Consider the following 17694-nt stretch of genomic DNA (forward strand, 5'->3'; position numbering starts at 1 on the left):
AGCAGGATGAGTGAAAGGGAAAGTAGAACCCTCCTAACCCTCCTGTTTGGTTTTGTACATGTTTTCCAACTTTTTTGCACTTTGTACAGATGATTGTTTGGATCACATTTCTTTTGCACGTCCTGTATGCCTCGGAGCGCCATCTCCCAGTAGCCTGGATGAGTGCTGGCCATAGGCCCAAGCTGGCGGCTGTGGTTGCTGTCCCAATACAGAAGGAATGGGGCCCAAACTCCCAGGGAGGAAGGCCAAATAAGACCCCTGCAAACTGATAACTCAGAGGAGAGCTGTTCCTGTGAACAATGAGGGGACCCGTTATGTGGGGCTGCACCACTAGAAATGCTTTTGTAGCCTGCACCAGGCATGGGCCTCCCCCCACCCAAGGACCCAGTCTCAGGTGAATCTCCCACACCTGCTGGTTGGTCTTAAACCTCCTGATGATTAAGGAAACCCCCTCAGCACCAATTTAGATGTCCTGGACCCCCAAGGGGTGATGGGCTGTGTCTGTTCTAGAATTCGCCATTAGCTCCCCCACCCTCAGTGCGCCAGAAAAGGCCAAGGTAAAAGCCACTTCAAACCAAGTGGCCTCATAAGGAGACCAGCACAGGCTTGGGAGTTTATACACTAGCTGCGCCAGAGTATCGAACATCAAGGGCCTGCATGGGTTGAGTGCTCTAGCAGAGAGCCTCCTCCACTCTTCTACTACCCTGTGAGTTGGGAAGCCATTGCATGGGTCAGTGAAGCCATGAGCTTTTCTAAAGAATGAAATGGCAGCGATGTGGCCCTGTATGGACTTGGGGGCAAAGCCTTGTTCCTGTAAGTGGGCTATGTACCGAAGAACCCACTCTGCCATCACCAGGAGGTATCTGGACCCCCTGTGCCTGCAGAGAAAGCCAAGAAGAGTATGAGTAAAAGGTTGAAGGGGGAACTGAGTGGCATATTCTCTGCATTATGATGTATTCCCAAGTTCCCAGAGCGCCTCAGGAAATGGGTCCGGATAGAGGTTGGCATCCAGTGCCAGGCTGCAAAAACCTCTTCTCTTGCAGGCAAGAAAAGGCATCTACAATGCTGTTACTGATGCCTGCAACATGGTAAGCTGAAAATATTATGTCAGTGGACAAACACACATGAACAAGCCTGAGTACCAGGGCCATAACCCGCTCTGATTGTGAGGTTGCTTATTCACCACCCTCACCACTGCTTGGTTATCACACCAGAATCTGACCCTCCTGTTACGAAACTGTTCCCCCCAGAGAACTGCTGCCACTGGGATGGGGAACAATTCCATGAAGGTAAGGTCCCACTGTATACCCCACCCTGCCCAGATGGCTGGCCACCTCTGGGCGCACCAGTGGCTGTTGTAATACACATTGAACCTGGTGCCACCCACCACGTCAGAGTGTATTTTCATGCTGTTAGTCAAATCAAGTGGTTGCTACCAAATGGTCACCCCATTATACTCAGACTCAGAGATCCTCCTTCATGCCCTTGATTATTCTTATGTGGTGGTGGCAAGCGGAGGCACCCACTGTGGCCCATGTCAGGTGCACACAGAAAGCCCTCCCTGGTATCACCACTCAACAGATGAAGTTAAGGTGTCCCAGAAGTGATTGTAGCTCCCTCAATGTACATTTAGGGCAAGCAAGCACCAGGGTGATAACGGCCTGCAGTGCCAGCAGCTTGTCTTCTGGCAGACGGGATGCCCCTTCCAATGAATCTAATTGAATGCCCAAATAGGTTAACTGTGTAGAAGGGCACTCAGTCTTATCATGAACCAGCAGGACTCTCAGTTCCCCAGGGCCTGGAACACCTCCAAATGCTCCATGCAAACTGTACTATCCACTGAACCCACAAAAAGAAAATTATCTAGATAATGGGTGATGTGCAGAGTGTTAGCCCAGGCCTTCACTACCCATTTTAGGAAGGTGCAAAATGCCTCAAAGGCTGCACTAAGCACTCCGTTTCCACAAGCCCTCACCAACCCAACCATGTGATCAAAAAATCCATATTTAACTGAGCAAAGTTCAGGGGGAGTGGCATCGTTAACTGAGGATCCCTTAGGATATGACAAATGATGGACGAGTCTGAACTCGCCTAGAACCTTCTTGGGCACAACCCCTAGATGGGAGATCCGGAGGTTGGGCAATGGAGGGGCGTTGAAGGGGCCTGCAATTCAACCTGCAGTGCACTCCTTCATGATTTTTGTGGCTGCAACCTTGGGCTTCTCCCTAGTGGATTTGAGGTTACTGACATCAGTTGCAGTTCGCAGACTGGTAAAAGGAATAGGGAACCCAGAGGTAAAGCCATTTTTAAGATAAAAGGCGGCAGCCCTCCATGGGTCCAGGAGGGGGCAAAGGGCCTGCTGACAGAGGTGATAGCCAAGGATGAGTAGTTGGGCTGCTGTTCATTCCCTGGCTGAGCTGCCAGAGGAAGAAGTGCTGGTAGACACTCCCCCCTCTATGAGCGGCACATTAGAGGAAAGCCTACTGCTCTGAAATGGCTGCTGAGCATTGGCTGAGTGCGAACAGGACACCCTGGGGTGACACCCTAAGCAGAGCTCACAACTGTGGTCACATTTACAGTGGGCCTCTGGCAATGCCCCTGATTAAACTCTCAGCATAACCTGCGTGCCGGGTCCCATCAAGCGGCCCATGGCTGCTTTGGACAAGTTAGATTTCTCTTTTATTTTGGGTCCCACCACCAACCATATCTTATCATGCAACAAGTTTCACTGGGTCTTCTAACTGTGAGATGTCCACTTGTGGAAGGCCTCATCATATTCCAATGCAGCTGCCTCCTCAGCCAGTGCCCTGGCCTCTACATTGCCCAAGTGGTTATTTAAGTGCTACCCGCTGTCAGAATAAGCCACCATCATGACTCCCAGCCAGCCAATTGTGAAAGGTATGTTCAGCCTCCCTTTTTTGCTACCCATTCTGTCTTTTTTTGCAGCCTTTCCTGTCCGGCCCTCATCCCTGTCAGGCTTCAGCAAGGTGAAGACACTGACATAAAAGCCATCTAGTATTCATTCCCTAATCTTTCTGGAGAGGTGGATGCCAGGTGCGTCCTCATCATCTGCAAAGGTGGATGCAATCAAAGAGGGATCAGAGGCATCGAGGCCATTCCATACCACTCCAGGCCCCCCAGTAGCTTATGCTGTTTCAAGCCTGTGTTGGATACCCAAGCTGGCAGTCCAGGTACTTGTGCTGCCGCTCTCCAGCAATCTGCTGTAGGGCATCTGCATTCCCTGTCTGTAGAGGAGTCACCTGTTGGTCCATCACAATCGGAATCCCCCCATCAGCATGCCGCCACATCAGTCCTCCTGCTCCCCCGCCCACATGGCCAAGTGAGCTGGCCAGAGCAGTGTGATGTGTTTTCCCCCTGGTGGTCCCTCCCCTCCCCCTCTCCTGGGCCCATCATAGACCCATGTGGGAGGAGACAGCCAGGTTTTCCTGCTGTTGCTATTGCCTGGCCCCCAAGCTGCCCATGCAGCTCGTCCCACCTTGCAGGACGCTGTCATCCCTGCTGGCTCTCCCCATCCGCATGGGACTGCAAACAGGTGAGTCAGAGGGCCCACCTTTTACTAAGACCAAGCAAAATAACTCAACACAGTGTGCAGTCTTCAGAATGGTGTTTGGATTTTGCTATGGACCAACCTTTGTCTTACATCTAATGCATGCATTCAGCTACAGGAAGAAAATATATACATGCACCTTTAGATCCAACATAGGTGTGAATGCCTGATGGATCTAAAGGGAGCAATCAGACAGCAACATCTGGGAAGTGTCCCGCAGTCGTCAGCAACCCGCGCTGCTCTGCCATGGAAGCGGAGTTAAAAGACACTGGGGAAAATCCAGTAGTAAATGGATTCCTGTGGGCCACAGACAGACTTTCCCTTGTTTGATTGCTCAAGCACACTCTCATGCCATCAGAATGGTCTGATCAGGCCATACTGACTCTGTGCCACTGTTCCCCCCCTTCACAGTATGCGCATTATTGCATACTCCATAGGGGGTCCTTAGTGCGGAGGTGTGAATCCTCGTTTATGCACAAGGGAAACAAATAGCAAAAAAAGAGAGACTCACCTGCAGTTGCTTCTGATCACACAATGATGGGCTAAGCCCGCAGCTTCAAAGGGCTGTGTGATCTCACAACTGCATGTCAAATTCCTCCAAAGGAAACAGCCTCACTACCCCTCTGCTTCAACTGGCGCATGTGACCGCAGCCATAGGATTTAGCTAGGACATCTGGTATGCTCCTTGGGATGCAAGCACAAGGTTTGATAGATCTTTCTCTGTATGAGATCAATCTCCCATTGCTGTGCCACAGACAGCTATGAGGTGTTAAATAAATACTGGAACTGGCCCTGCATCCTAGCACCAAGGGTCCATTTTAATGCAGAGATAATGATTCTATGCACTCCATGAACAGGACCCAAGGACTGGGTGGTTCTCTAAATACAACACCACAATGCATCAATAGTCTTCTTAACAACTACAATAGTATGTTAATGACTAAGGTTTGCAGAAAGAGATAAATTATTTAGAATTCAGTGGTGGTCCTCTGTCCCAATTAAGTCTTGCACTAGGTGAACATGAAATACAATTCAACAGTATCTAAATTGCAACAATTGGAAGCAATGATGGTAAAATGGGAGAGGAATAAAAGTCAATCTCCTAATGACTTTCAAAGTTAGTTTTGTTGTTTTTCATTGACCACACGCAAAAGAATTGGTCAATTGTAGTTTCACAACAAAATAGCGTGATTGAATTCCTTAAACACTACTGCCCATCACTAATCTGTTGGTGCCAACATCCCTTTTAAGAAAAATTGCTGTTCTCCACGGAGTTTGATTTATATTTCATTTTGAGAACAGGAAGTAAGGGGATTAAAGTTGAGGATTAAAACACTTACTCTTTACAGCATTTTTTTTAGTGAAGAATGGCTTCTTAGTTGCCATGGGCACTGCTCAGTGACCCTTAGTTTCCAAATGCAATTCCTTTTGCATTAATGGAATATTTCATTTGGACTCTATAGAAAGCAAATTAGATATTTCTAAAAGTCAAGCTTGCTAAATGTAAGAAAATAGATTATCATTTTCTATTCCACTTGATTATCTTCCTTGCAACTTTTACACTGAACTGTGAAATATAATTTTGAAAAATAGCAACTGGATGAGATTGAGACTAAAATGCAAACTCTGAAATAGTAAGGAGTAGTACTGTAAAGAACTGAAAACACTCTGTGTAATCCTCTGACATATTGTTTGAAATGAACATGAAATGTAATGATTTTTTTCTGGCCTTTTCTGCTCCACTTTTGATTGTGAGAAATAAAAAAAGAGCAAGAGGTGATTTTATTACTGAATTTGTAAACATTTGTCAATATTATTTTTACAAAGTACTCTTAAAACAGTCATTGCCAATTAATGAAAATAATCCCAAAATTGTTTCCTCAGAGGAAAAAAATAAGTCTCTCTGGCCATTAAGCTTTCCTATAAATTCCAGTGAATTGTAGTAACATTCAAAAAACTTTTTGTTCAAAGCCTGTAGAAGCCAACATGTATTTTTATTTTTACCGAGCTGACGACCACTTAGAAATGGCATTGTTGCCACCAAAGCATATTGACAGTCAAGTTGATACATGAAACATTCCAATGACTTCCATATAATTTGCAAAAGGGTATCATCAGACTACTGATTCCAAGAGACTACATTTCAGTATATTTTGAAAAGATAGCAGGAATATTTTAGTTTACATTTGATAGCAGGAATATTTTAGTTTACATTTTTCAGGTATATTTTATTTTTGTTTCAGCTTTCTTTTCCACTCTTTTTGATCTCCACAAATTAAGAACAATTTGTTGAAATTTCTTTCAACATATGCTTTTGAAAATCCTTTTCCAAGTTGTTTACCAGGAAGCAGTGGATGCTGTGATTTGAGAACATACACCCTAAGCTTTCTTAGGTGCATGCAACTACTTGTACCATTCCTTGGAGCCTGGTGAAAACCTTTTGCTAATTTTAAGAACCTTTTTACATCATCATTGCTACTCCAGCCAATATTAATTTAATAGATGGATCCAAAAGATGTTGTTGTCTCTATAATACTCCAAAACACTGTTTCTTCAAGTAGCACAAACAAATATTGGGTTTTATGATAGTTTAAGCAAACACTTTCTATCAATGGACAGTTCCTTTCTTATTCAATGTTATTTCCTATTTACATTTGTTAATGGTAAAAAAGTTTCAAAAATCTTTTAGAAGCAATGGCTTTGGAAACTCTTCATTTCCCCTTCCCTGCAGTGTCAGTTTTATGGCTCATTGATTGTAATTCTTTCCTTTCTTATGCTGAACAGTTAGATTTTTGGAGACAATGGACTTTTAACCAACTTTGATGAAAGACTGATATTTATCAATAGGCCAAACTTGTGGTGGCGTAAAGATTTTTCTGTCTGCTGAGTTTTAAATTTCATCTTTCAAAAACTTTTCTAGAAAACCTGCATGTTTGTGAAATGGAGAAAGACAGGATGTTTTGTGGCATCCCTTGAGGCAGTAAACTTATTTTGGCCAGATGCCACCGGCTTAAAATATTTATTGCAATCAATTTTTCCAGAGTTGAGGTTGTATATTTTCCTCATAGTGGTGAAACTAAAAATAGACTAGGGATGTGGAACAAAGATTCAGCATTTACCAAGCACAATTATTATGTAACACCATTCTATTAGGCACACAGCACTAGAAATTTAAAAATAGCTAATGTTTGTAGCAACCCTTCTTAATCATAGTTGACACTTGACATTAACAACATGTGTGCTCTTTTGATCTTAAATTGGACAGCTCCCTAATCCCAGATAGTATATTCTCAGTGTTCCACAGAAAAATTGGCAGCTTCTCTTCTAATACTGAAAGCAATAATCTCAGTTTACAAAATAGGTAATTGTTCTGTTTTCTTTCCATAAACAAAATTCTAAAGCTATAGCTTTTTCATTTGACTGGTATTTGAGACATCTACAACCAACAAATCACAAATAAAAATTTGGTATCTAACTGTTAAAGATATTATATATGAAGGAATCAAAATGTGATCTAATGAAAATTGCAGTTAAACATATAACAACTAAAAGAAACGTTTCCAAGCAAAAAAAGGAGAGAGACTGATATAACGTATTAGATTGGCTATCAAAAAGTATTAGAAGATTACAATTCTGTGCATACAAATTTACACTGGGACTTAACTCTGAGTAAATATGCATAGGATTGGACTTCAGGTAGTAGTTTTGCTATGGAGCATCAGGCTAGGGTGCATTAAAAACCCACTCCAGGACTATATAAGTATTGTAAAGCCTTCATAATACTTTGCCAAAAGTAATGTTTACTTTTTTTATTAAATATTGATATAATTAGGATATCGGTTGCTATGTTGGTCTCAAAGTCTGAGAGGTGCTGAACAGGTAACCCAATGATATTATTTATTGGAATTATTTTTTAAGTATTGCAAGATTTTTCTTTTAAAAACTAGCAACTAGAACTAAAGGTTTAAGTGCAAATGGAAATGTTAACCCCAATGTGATCTGAGGATAAGCCATTTACAGGGGCCTGCGGATAGGCAGGTCACACAGAAATCCAACCTCTTTGGACCTTCCACCCATGCGAAGAACAAGAAATGTAGAACTTTCTTCTCTAGTTTACATCCAAACCTCCATCAGCCCCAGGATATGTTAAGAACATAAGAAGAGCCTTGTTGGATCAGACCAGTGGTCCATTTAGTCCATCACACTGTTTCACACAGTGACCAGCCAATTGCCAAATAAACAGGCATAGAGACCGACACCTTTCCCTAGGTTTCAGGGGTTTATTGTCTCTGGATATCAAAGTTCTTTTTAGTCACCATGGCAAGTAGTAGTTGATGAATCTGTTCTCTATGAATCTGTTTAATCCCCTTTTAAATCCATGGATGCTCATTGCCATCAATATGTTCTCTGGCAGTGAATTCATTAATTTAATTACCCATTTTGGAAAGCAGTACTTCCTCTTGTCCATCCAATAACTATTGCCTATCAACTTCATTGCCTTCGAGTTTTAGTATGTTTGGAAGGCACTGGATACAAAAACCTTGCTGAAGCTAAACAGGTTGAAGGCTGTTCAATGCCCCAAGACTTCATGGAACCCTATGTATGCCAACTTGAGTTCCATAATAAAAGAAAAGCAGATTATAAATGTATTAAATAACTATAATGCCCTATCAAAAGGTTGTACAAAAAAATCTAGGGTGTTGGGGTTTTTTTTGCTTCTGTAAAAATGGTGTTGAACATAACATTTTATGTAGAATATGTATGATCAGAGTAGGAGATACATTCTTCCTTATTGCCTGATCACCAGTGAAATAAAATGACAATTTATGTTACATATCATACAAGCAAACCCATTTGCTCCATATCTATGAATCACCACCAAATTCATGGCCGATCTAGATGTGACAGGCATCCCCTGAAAGACGGGGGTAAAGGCCAGAATCCCTCTTCCCATCCTACAGTGGACCCAACCAGAACTGGACCCCTATGGCAAAGTTTAAAGGAATTCCCCAGGGCCCTCACTCTACTCTAATGAAGGAAAGGGTTATAGACTGGCCAAACATTCATGCAATATTCTCATTTAAGTATGCTGATTTATGTGCAGGATCCTATAGTGAATGTTTGAAGATCCTAACCTGAGCCAATGCTGGCCCTTTGACTTATGCCTTGCTTGCACTAGATATAAACAGGAGGGTAAACAGAGAAACAGACATTTACCCAGCTATGGAAGTAGCTTCTTGTGGACACTTGGCAAAGTTTAACCTTGAGCATCTTCAAAACATGATCTAAAACTTTTTAACCCACTTGGGCAGTATTTAATGGCCAAGAAGAATTATAGGATCATTTCATCATTTTAAAAAACAACTGTCGCATAAGGTGACTATGAACTACATAAAAACACAAGTACATTCAGGCTGCTGCCACACGGGACGGCTGAAACGCGGCTAATCAGAGCCGCACCGAACTTGAGACGCCGCGGCGGGATCCCACGGATCCCCTCAGCCATGGTGCATCGCTTCCCGGCACGATCAGATGCTGGGGAGCAAGAGTCCGATGGGAGGGGGAGGCTGCCGAACTGTGCATGCTCGAGCATGCGCAGTATGGCTGGGGGCCGAGATGCGGCGGTGCAAGGACGCGCCGGCTGATCCCACAGCCCGCCTTGAGCCGCTTCAAGGGATACAACCACCTAGGTAGGTGGTGCTTTTTTGCTGCACGGTATCGGCGTTTGGGATGGAACAGGGACAGGCAGGCAACGATTCAATGAACTAGATGAAGGGGTAGAAGGACTACTCATTAAATTTGCTGATGATACCAAATTGGGAGGAGTAGCAGACACCCAAGAAGATAGAGTTAAAATTCAACAAGACTTGAATACTCTGGTGAAGTGGACAGTTGCAAACAGGATACAATTCAACAAAGATAAATGCACAGTATTACATCTGGGCCACAATAATGTCAAGCACAAATACTAGATGGGGGATACGTTTCTGGGCAGTAGTGTATGCAAAAGAGATCTTGGGGTAAGAGTGGACTGTAAAATAAATATGAGCAGTCAGTGTGATGCGGTGGCAAAAAGGGCAAATTCAGTCTTAGGTTGAATTAAAAGGGCCATAGCATTGAAATCGCAGGAAGTCATAGCCCCTCTGTATACTGCCTTGGTCAGGCCGCACCTTGAGTACTGTGCAGTTCTGGAGGCCTCACTTCAAAAAGGATGTGGACAAAATCGAGAGGGTGCAGAAGAGAGCGACGAGGATGATCAAGGGTCTGGAGACTGAGCCCTACGAGGAAAGGCTAAGGGCCTTGGGAATGTTTAGTTTGGAGATGAGGAGATTGAGGGGGGACATGATTGCTCTCTTTAAATATTTGAAAGGGTGTCATTTGGAGGAAGGCAAGGAGCTGTTCCAGTTGGCAGCAGAGGATAGGACCCAAAGCAACAAGTTTAAATTACATGCAGAAATGTATCGGCTGGATATTAGAAAAACCTTTTTCACAGTCAGAGTGGTTCAAAAGTGGAATCAGCTGCCTAAAGAGGTGGTTAGCTGACAGCTTTCACTGACAGCTTTCAAGAAGAGGCTGGATGAATATTTGTCAGAGATGCTTTAGGCTGGTCCTGCATTGGGCAGGGGGTTGGACTAGATGGTCTGTGTGGCCCCTTCCAACTCTATGATTCTGTGATTCTATAAGCAAGGAAACAGGAATGAATCCTGATTTTCAAAGGACTTGTGGAACTGCACGTCCAGAAAGCAAAAGAAGAGATGAGAAGGTTGTCAGGCCACAGACAACAACTCCCAGGAATAATTAGAACCAGTGACTGGTTCACTGTCATCACGCTGCTACTCTGATGTCACTTCTGGCGAAAGCTGTAGAGTTTTTGGAAAAACCATAGAGTTTTTCAAATCCTAAAGTGTCCGTGATGCTGACATGTCCCCCCATTTCCTCCTGACAGCCCTTCAGGCACCAGGAGACAACAAAGAGAGTTGCTGCTATAGCAGAAGACCCGGCAACTCTGAGAACACTCATGTTCTAGTTATAGGTGGCGCTGCTAATAATGCAAACAGGTGCAAGTACTTTTGCAGTGCTTGGAAAGGTCTATGCTGTTACATGTATCCACATGGAATCCTTAATCATTGCCTTCAAAGGATAATGGTTTCATTTTGGTACATCTCCACTGATACAGTACATGTTTATAGTACAAGCAGTAAACCTGTAGACTCAGTATGTCGAGTTTATCCTAAATTACTATCAAAGCCTTGACTGAATTCTCAGAAGGAAAAGCAAAATGCTCTAATGATTTATCAGCATAAGTAGGAATACAGGTTCATAGTATATTCCTTGCCATGCATATTTTGCTCCTAAAACATGCGGTGTGTGTATGGTATGAAGAGAACAAGTTATATCTTAAGACACCAAAATACTGTCATTTAACATGCAGGCAAGAGGTTTAAAAAGAGGATTACAGACCGTCAAGCAGGATATATTAAACAAATCCATGACTAACAGGGTGTAACAGCAAAGGGTCTCATTCTATTCAGTTGAATGGTTCCCTAGGGCTGGAGCTATTACTTCACTGTGGCTTTATCACCTTGGAATTTTTATGGTTATTTCTGATGAATTCACATTTTTGTAAAGGCTTTTTGACATCAAGCCAATTTTCATTTTTAATTAAATCCTAAACAATCTTAATTCTGACTTTAAAGGTTTATTGTTTCTTACATTTTATTTTTAAGCCAGGAAATGTTTCAAATACCAAAGCATGAAATGAGCAAGACATATAAAGTTCTCAAAAGTCTTGTAAGTACAGTATGGCATATAAATGTTATACATTACAACCTCAGAGCATATTTCTAAAGAATCTTTTGATTGATACTACCATTCTTTATCATGTAGCAAAAATATTTCCAATTCTAGTTGATAGATATAAAAATAAATCGATAATGAAGCAGAATGTGTAAACTGTGTATAAGTAAGATATAAAAGTGATATTTTCATTTTGTTTCTTTGAGATGTGGAGGGATGGAGGCTACAGAACAGTACAGCAGCCCACATGCAAAGCAAAGTACACAGACCAGAATTCCATATATTAAAGCAGTAATTAATTATTATTTAAAAATTATGCCATGTTGTTTTATGTACTCAGAGAGGAACCTGCAAGTGTGGGATTTTTCACAGTCATTTGGGTGCAAATCTGTTCAAACTGACAGTGCATTTGACTGCTGTGAAATACAGAACACACCTATTGTATACCTTTGTATTTGAAGACCATATAATTTTTTCAGCTATATATTTCTTTTGCATAATGGAGACCAAGGAATATTACCTTTTTCCTAGCCTGTTGATCTTTGCAGGAATGGGCCTTTACATGCTTCCTTAAAGAACTCGGATCTGTGTATCGTTTGGTGCATCCAGGAATCTGGCAAGCATAAGGTTTCTACAAGAACAGAAGGAAAGTTATTATATCAGAGTTTTGTTCTTTTTTAAAAAAAATGGTGCTTCCCTCTAAATAGTACTAATACAGTGAGCAATGGCACAAGCGAAATGGCTATGTATTTCTTGCATAGCTAGGAAACAGAAGATAAAGCAGTCTGACAAGAAAAAGAAAGTGAATGATCTGACTTCTACAAACACGTTTTGTATTCCATAGTCTGTATTTTACATGTGACAGTTACAAAACCAGTTGCTTGCTCATCAGCCTCTGCTGGCAATGGTCTTGGTTGCTTTGATGTCAAGGAACATTTAGACTGTGGGAGTAAGATCAGTGAGAAGGTACTGACCATCAGTGAAGCTTTTACACAGGAAGCAAAAGTTCTGTTTGGCTAGATGGGAGAGGACCTCAACAGGGGAACATGTGATGGTGCAAAAGAAAAGGGACAGGCAGGAGGGACTGATTTTCATATATGGATCACATATTTGCCATCTCTGCTTGTACTTACAATTATGTAACCCCCACAGAAACCTTTGGAATAGTCAGAAATTACATTTCTCTAGTGGGTCAGGTAAAGAAGCTGTAGTAAAGTCCCAGACATAGAGATATAGAGGAAACCTGCTTCAGAGAGAATGAAGGGGAAAGGTTAGTCTGTGATATAGCAGGCTAGAAATAAAAGCAGAAAGCAAATCTCAAATCTTCAAAAGTATCGGTATATGAGGAGTTTAAAGGTAATGCATATTTATTACCAAGTTCTGACTCTCCATGCAATCATTGCAGGTGCACACTGTTAGCAATCAGTTTCTTACACAGAATATGTGGGTGGGTTGGTAAATGCTATGGTCCCCTTCCGTTTCTTTACACTACTGAAAACTCTGCAGAGTGCCTTCTATACTGTCTGAGGGTTGCTCCATCAATCAAACTTTTTTCAGGGCAACAACTGCTGTGTTTGAAATAACTGTATGTCATGGCATATAAGAGTGCAATGCGAGTGTTCCCACTCTGGATCAGGCACTCCTCTGCTTAGAGGGGGACTGGCCTACTGAGATGCATGGTAGCAGAGCAAGAAGATACGTGGTGGGGAAGGAGCAGGGCTACACTGGCTTAGAAGAAGAAGAAGAAGAAGAGATTGGATTTATACCCCACCCTTCACTACCCAAGGGAGTCTCAGAGCGGCTTACAAACTCCTTTCCCTTCCCCTCCCCACAACAGACACCCTGTGAGGTAGGTGGGGCTCAGAGAACCCTTGACAGAAACTGCTCTTTTTCAAGAACAGCTGTGCCAGAGTTATGGCTGGTCCAAGGTCATCCAGCCAGGTGCAAGTGGAGGAGTGGAGAATCAAACCCGGTTCTCCCAGATTAGAGTCCACGCACTTAACCACTACACCAAACTGGCTCTCTGCTGTGTTCATATAGATGTATGACCTAAATCTATAATAACCTTTGCTGTATCAAAGGCTGAATTTCAGAACACACTTAATTTAAAAAAGCTATTGTCCAAAAGCCAGTTCCCCAGTTTTCTATTTCTGACATCTTTTTAATTTTTGAAAATGGTCTGTTTGAAAAGCAAATGACAAAATAAGGAACAACACCAAAAAAGAGCATTAACAGAAAATCTGAAATCAGGCTTTTTTTTCTTACCGTATCCAGGTGCGTCCTCTGGTGCTTGGCTCGATCACTGGAATTGCTGAATGCTTTTTGACAGCCTGGTTGCTGGCAAAGGTAAGGCTTTTCTCCAGTGTGGCTCCTTAAGTGAATCTTGAGATTTTCTAGTCTAGAAAAGGCCTTCTTGCAGCCTTCAAACTGTGAAACAAAACAACATTTCTAAGATAGAAGTAAGAGAACAAAACACTTGCTGGTTTTATACACTTGTTGCCTATGAATTCAGGTAAGCTGTCTAATTTGGGTAGCTGTGTTGGTCTGGAGCAATAGAACAAAGTTTGAGTCCAGTGGCACCTTTAAAACCAACAAAAGCTTAATTTTAGGTATATAGCATCTGATATCTGTCAAAGTGTGTATGCACCTGAAAGCTTATACCCAGAATTAAACTTTGTTGGTCTTAAAGGTGCCACTGGACTTGCCTAATTTAAAGTAAGACTATCTTTCTGTATGGGATGTAGAATGGTATAGTATAGCCTGGTCTTGTCAATGAAACGGACCAGCCCTCAGTGTCCACAAGGAGACACTGTAGGAAATCCGCTAAGAAAAAGAATTAAGGAATTATAAACCCATTTCAATGTTATTCTAAATAAACACAAGCTCTAGTCTCAGATCCTCAAAGTCTTTGCCTTATGACCCCCTACAGGGCTTGCAGTAAAAAATCTGGGCCAGATGGTGCACATTATTTAATACAGTGAATCTGTTCTGAAAGCAGTTACTGACAACTTTCAGTAACAATGGCAGACACTTAGATCCAGTTGTTATTCTAGTCTCCTGTCTCCATCCCCTCACAATCAGTGCTCAATCTTATATTCAATATTTTAATTTTATTTTTTATTCTTATTATTTCTGATCTTGTATTGAAATAAACTTTTAGCTTGATTCTAGTGCCTCACTGTTTAGTTCAGTTCCATGAGCATGACAAGAGAATGACCCAGTAGATTTGTAACATATAATATGCAGTCCAACAGGAAAAGTCAGTTCTGCTGAGCAGGGCCATCCAGGTTGGTGGGCCTGAGAGAGCTCTGAGGGAACTGCTCTTGAGAGAACAGCTCAGAAAGAATTTGTGACTGACCCAAGGTCGCACCAGCAGCTGCATGTGGAGTGGTGGGGAATCAAACCCAGTTCTCCCAGATTAGAGTCCACGCTCTTAACCACTACACCAAACTACCGCTCTAGAATGACCCAGTAGGAAGTCTCACTTGCAAAGTAACCACAGAGAGGTGCAAATTAGCTTGTCACTGGCCCCGGTCACACTGGGGGAAAAGGTGTGGCTGAAGTGTGGCTTTTTTGAGTCGCATCAAAAAAGACGTGCAGCGGCGGGATCAGACAGATCCCCCGAGCCTCCGCGCAGTTGCTCCCCGGCATGATCAGATGCCAGGGGTGGGAAGCCACAGATTGGTGAGCGAGGCAGCCCACTGCGCATGTGCACACATGTGCAGTTTGGCCAGGGAGCTCACATGCTGCCGGAGACAGGTGCGCCGGCGATCCCACAGCCGCCCCTGCTGCGGATTTCCAGGTAAGTAGTAGTGTTTTGTAGGGGTTTTTTTTGATCCGCATCTTTGGCCAGAAGAGATGCATCGGGGACGGGTGCGTGCCGCTTCCCAGATGTTGCGGTGTGATCGTGCCCGCTTGCTGCGCCCCAGTCCATCGCTCTCGCAGATCAAAGCCTCCCATGTGACCGGGGCCTCTATTCTCCTTAGAACTTCAAGTGGCATGTGAGAGGGTATCTTTTAAACAAAGATGGAGCTTTTTTACCCTCCCCCCATCTACCTTTCCAGCTCCAGTGCTTTTAGCATTTCCCCCTAGCTTTGTTCCAATATTAAAGATCAGATGGGCTGGATAAAATGCATAAAGTGATCTGATTTTGCATGGAAACAAACTGTAGTTTACATGAATGGAAGGAATAGGCTGTCTTTTCTACCTATCAGGCTAAGTACTAATGGACAAAGGAGTTGTATCAGGGACAAAGTGCAACCACTTTGTGATTTTTAATGAAATTACAGACATCGAGAGATCTGGATCTGTCCCATATATAGAAATGGTTTCATCCTCATTACTGATCTCTCATAATCGTATCCAAGTTGGCTGGCACTGTCTTCTTATTACTGAGAGATGGGTAAGCTGTGGCCTCTATTCATTTGTTCCCTCCTGTTTATAGTGCTAGGATGGTGGGGCAAGAGCATTTGCTTTTTAAAACGAGGACAAGGCATTCAGTTCTCAATAGCAGAATGATGTTTCACAGGATGAAGTTCTTCTAAACTATATATAATATGCATGATTGTCTTTGCTAATGGGATTTCAGTCTTAATTAATTTATTCCTACAACAGCTAATGGGATTTCAATCTTAATTAATTTATTCCTACAACAGCTAAAATGAGACAAAGCAACAAGTAACCAAGTTGGTTTTGGTCACCTCTTCAAATGGAAATGTTCATAACTTCTGAGGTATTGAGTATGGTTTTGAAAGGGGATGTAACACCTTTACTACAATTAGTCACTTTAATTCATGCCAAACTTTTGGCATTTTAAAACCTTATAACACTCCTAGAAGCAAAGCTGATTCATCCAGATTTTCTGGAAGTATTAAAATGTTGTGGATTTAATGAAAAAGAAAAGAAAAGAACTCTGCAGTGTTTTTCTAAGTGGTAATAAAGGAACCCTAGTTACTTTGTTTCTGTTTGTAGCATAACATGCAAACTGAAACCATTAACTAACTAATAAAAGACAATTTCTTGGCTCATGGTTCTTCTTGGTTTTGAACTAGTGTTCTTCTTAATAAAAATCCAAAAGAATGCCAATATATTTACATTTAGAATGATTCTTCCTTGTAAAGAGTGTGTACAGCAGTCTAAATGCGAGGTTTAGAAATACAAAGGCATTATAAACAAGCAAAACGTGTATTATTGTGTTAATTTCATGCACAAAGGGGTTTATATTATATATGCTTCATCTCACTGAGGGACAAACTACATGTTATGCTCAGGCTTGGGTAATTGTTTTTTTATTCCAATGATTTCTGTTTATGAAAGGAGTAGCATTTTGAATATTAAATTAGCCCCTCCCCCAGTTTTTTCCTCCAAGGGAGAAAAGATGTGAAGTGTTCACACAGAAAGCAACTGATCAAATTTGATTCAGACACACCTTGTTTTTTACCTTAGCAGGGGAACCAATCTGAATGAAATCTGATTTGATTTTCAGATGGAAATTGACTGGGCCAAATCTGGCTGTTTTTCTGGTGCCACCACAATAGCAATAGTTGCACTCGACTTTCAGTTTCTCTTTCACTATATATATATACACACACACATACATTTTGTGAGGGCAGTGACTCCACAGACATGTTCTCATCAGATAGCCTATCCAACCAGAACATTCACTCTATGTTAACAGTACACATCATCATCCACACTTGGTGTGTTTTTGCCAAACATTTCCCCCATTCATATTGCTGGCTCACTGGCTTGGGGAAAGCTCTCATTCTGTATTAGAGTTGCCAGCTCCCAGGTCCAGGTGGGGTTCCCCCGCTTTTGGGGGCTCCAATCTGCCCCTGGTCATCTGGCTGGTGGGGAAGCCCCACCCCAAATCCCACCCCCAAGAGTGACCACTCCCTCATCCCTCTCCGTCCCCTCCTACCCAATTTAAAGGGCTTCAGCTGATTGGCAGGGACCACATGGCCCGCCGATCAGCTGGAGGGCCCTTTAAATTGGGCAGGAGTGAAGGGGGAGGGGTGGTCATGGGCCACTCATGTGGCTCACAAAAAGACCCTTTAAAAGGTCTTTTGTGAGTGGGGTGGGAGCTGCGGCACTGGGAGAAATCAGTCCTGCATGCAGCTGAGCATGCAGCCCATGACTGCCCCTCTCCCTCCCTCCTGCTAGATTTAAAGGGCCCTCCAGCTGGTCGGCAGGCCACATGGTTCCTGTCGATCAGCTGAAGCCCTTTAAATTGGGCAGGAAAGGAGGGAGGGGGTGGCCAGGTGGGTGGTCGGGCTTTGGGGCGGGGCTTGGAAAATTCCTGGTCATCCCTGGAAAGCTCCCCAAATACT

General features: G+C 42.7%; 1 protein-coding gene across 1 annotated transcript in view; it reads right to left on the minus strand.

The window, feature by feature from the left end:
* GLIS3 (GLIS family zinc finger 3) overlaps nt 1-17694 on the minus strand; it is a 221049-nt gene that overhangs the window by 66897 nt on the left and 136458 nt on the right. Inside the window, exons 4-5 of the mRNA XM_015426024.1 lie at nt 13631-13792; nt 11886-11996 (exon numbers count right to left, since the gene is read on the minus strand). Of these exons, the coding sequence (XP_015281510.1) occupies nt 11886-11996; nt 13631-13792 (273 nt within the window). The remainder of the gene's footprint in view (nt 1-11885; nt 11997-13630; nt 13793-17694) is intronic.

This window comes from Gekko japonicus, unplaced genomic scaffold (assembly GCF_001447785.1).
Source record: "Gekko japonicus isolate JY-2015 unplaced genomic scaffold, Gekko_japonicus_V1.1 scaffold31, whole genome shotgun sequence".
Classification (NCBI taxonomy): Eukaryota; Metazoa; Chordata; class Lepidosauria; order Squamata; family Gekkonidae; genus Gekko; species Gekko japonicus.